Source organism: Limulus polyphemus, unplaced genomic scaffold (genome assembly GCF_000517525.1).
Source record: "Limulus polyphemus unplaced genomic scaffold, Limulus_polyphemus-2.1.2 Scaffold4102, whole genome shotgun sequence".
NCBI lineage: Eukaryota > Metazoa > Arthropoda > Merostomata > Xiphosura > Limulidae > Limulus > Limulus polyphemus.
The window spans coordinates 7,681-10,673 of record NW_013669712.1 but is presented as its reverse complement, the minus strand read 5'-3'; the positions used below and the strand labels follow the sequence as shown (position 1 = coordinate 10,673).

Below are 2,993 nucleotides of genomic sequence, written 5' to 3'. Positions count from 1 at the left end.
CAAAAAAGTTGTATCCAGAAAGAATAAACTAGTTTAATCAAGAAATGACTTGTATTGATGAAGTTCCTCGGAAAGAATTTCTATCGGAAATTAATAAACAAGAAGAGACGTAACAGTACTATCAATTTCCATGTTTTTAGCATGACCTTCTACTGACCTTGGGTTTCCTATCATTTATCTCATATTCTGTATTTTTTCCTGTTATTCGACCTCTGTTGGTCTTAAACTCACTTCCTGTACGTGAATTTACCCCGCCTAATTTATATGTATTCTTGTTCACATTTCCCTGAAGTTTGATTACTTTTTGTGCCCTATTTCTTTCCCTGTTAAGCCTAATGCTTTCATTGCCATGGAATGTGGTTCGTTTATATAAATAAAAAAACAACAACAACTTGTCATTAATAAAAAACTCACATAAAGTTCGTTCTTTACCCCACAAAGAAAGAACTCTGACATGTCGCTTGATTCAGTCTAGCTTAAAACATTTGGATTTGGTCGATCAAATAGTTGAATTGTGTTTGTAAAAACACCAAGCATTTGTTAAATTATTTTGGTAATACGGTTCAGGCATCGTAGTTCTTTTCTAAACGGTTTAAAAGTTATAGTTTATTTGTTTTTATATATTTATCTTTTTTCTTATTTGTTGCTTGTTTTCCTTTTTTTTTCTCGCAGGTGACCATCGAGTCAAACCGGACGCGACAGGAAGTAGAAGCTGATGTTAACACTATTCTAAATGAAATGACTCACAATTTTCAGCTTGGCTCGGTTCGGTTGTTTGGCTACATGTTGTCCAAAGTTTTTAAACAGCTGTATACGGGGCTTTACGTGAATCTTGATGGAGTAGAAAAGGTGAGAGCAATAAGCAGTTATCTCTGGGCAAGGTAACAAAAAAAACAAAAAAAAACAACAAACAAACACGAAAAAAACAAAAACCAGTTGTGACAAAACCCTTGCCACTTTGAAAGGGCTGCTTTTTTATGGATGAAACTCGGGGGGGGGGGGGGAAGGTCCGTAGAAATCTATGAAGGGGAAGGGGTGAATTATCATATCTAACTGACAATGTTTCATCTGCCATGAAGAAGAACACAGAAGTAGCCCAAGATAAAAAATTCATAAACTAAGATGTATTCCTAGACAAATTTATCAATGTTTCTATTGTAGCACAAGAGTTGTAAAGAGGGGGAAAAAAAAACCTTACTAAAACAAACGAAATGTGAAAATCATCTTTCGTTCTTTGACTACAGATATATAATAAATAACTTTTGAATTAATTTAACTAACAGTATTCTCCTTACTATTTCAATGTTATTAATTGTGACATTTAAACAATTAAACACAGACGATAAGATCTCAAGTGACAGTTAAACACAGACATTAACAAAACTTCAGATGACAGTTAAATACAGACATTAACAAAACTTCAGATGACAGTTAAATACAGACATTAACCAAACTTCAGATGACAGTTAAACACAGATACTAACAACATTTCAGATGACAGTTAAACACAGACGCTAACAAAACTTCAGATGACAGTTAAACACAGACACTAACAAAACTTCAGATGACAGTTAAACACAGACACTAACAAAACTTCAGATGACAGTTAAACACAGACGCTAACAAAATTGAATTAGTAGGTGAATCTTTATTTATATACAAAGTTTGGTGTTTTTAACGTAAAACCCATCATTTTTCACTATCTTCTGAAAGTTTTATGTATGTGTCTAAAAGACGTTTGATATATGTATTTGATAATTATTTGAATATGTGTAATCGTAATTTGACATGCATCTGAGAATCGCTTGTGGATGTTTAGTAAGTGCTCGTGTTTGATAGGGTTGACGTATTGTTCCAGTTAATATTCGAACAGCTGTTGGTGTTTGGGAGAAGTTTTAAGATATGCTTGGGTTTATCTCATATTCACGTTTCGCTCCACGTGATTCTTGGTATGGGCCCAGGAAGTTTGACAAGTGTCTTACAACTGTTTTATATATAGATGGACATCACGTTAGCTCCTCAATGGCTCAGCGGTAAATATGAAGACTTATAACACTAAAAAACAGGTTTAAATACTCGTAGTGGGCCCAGCACAGATAGCCCATTCTGGAGCTTTGTTCTTAACAACAAGCAAACAAAGCCAACACGTTTTGTGGGCATCCAAGCAAAGAGTCGAATCGAATAGTAGAACCCTTTCCGCCCTTCTCCAAGGTCTTAGGTACAAGGCCCCGGGCATCATAGAACCTCTGGACGCCACTGATTGCGAGTAATTGTATGTATGTAATTATTGGTGTTTGCCTCGTATACATACATACATTTTTGTCTCTGTACGCCAGAAAAACACATTTGAAATTTATGTTTTCAGTAGTACTACAAGTGATGTTTTTGCACAGATATATTTTCTCCTTTATTTCATATTCACTGCTTCATTTTACAAGACATCGCGCTTATCTGTCTATTTATCTATCATAAATTCTAAGCGTTTTTCATTATGAAAGTTATAACAACATTTCTGTTCCCGACTTTCAATTTTGAGCCGTTCAAACAGTGTCACCGATAACTCTACAAATAAATATAATGCGACACCAAATGGTTATTGTTTGCGTTGTGTCACTGCCAACAAGTTAAGAACAAAAACAAATATATATTAAAAAAAAATGTGATAAATAATTTATAACCTCTTTGTCGTCTTTACGTCCCAATATCCGAGGCCAGGTTTTTCTTTCCTTACTTCAAGGACAAGATTCATAGATTCAAGCGTAACTTTTCTGTGTACAGAATTATACTTTATATCCAGCAGAGGGGGTGCTATCAGCTTAAGCCTTTATATTTACTTACAAAAAACATGCGAAGTGTACTGAATTAGTCTTACGTTTACGGTTAGTAAAACTAACAAAAAAAAAAGTTTACTGTGAATCTTTGATAGACAGCTCAAAAACTGAAAGAACTTTTCCTGTTAATGAATCTCATACATTTTAACCGGGAAGTATGTG

The 2,993-nt window shown here is 34.3% G+C and overlaps 1 protein-coding gene across 1 annotated transcript in view; it reads left to right on the top strand.

The window, feature by feature from the left end:
• The window catches only part of LOC106470589 (dihydroxyacetone phosphate acyltransferase-like), a gene marked incomplete at its 3' end in the record, with an annotated part of 6,369 nt that extends 5,520 nt beyond the window's left edge, over positions 1 to 849 (top strand). The window contains exon 3 of the mRNA XM_013931152.2: positions 673 to 849. Within this exon, the coding sequence (XP_013786606.2) occupies positions 673 to 849 (177 nt within the window). The remainder of the gene's footprint in view (positions 1 to 672) is intronic.
• Between the last annotated feature and the right edge of the window lie 2,144 nt (positions 850 to 2,993).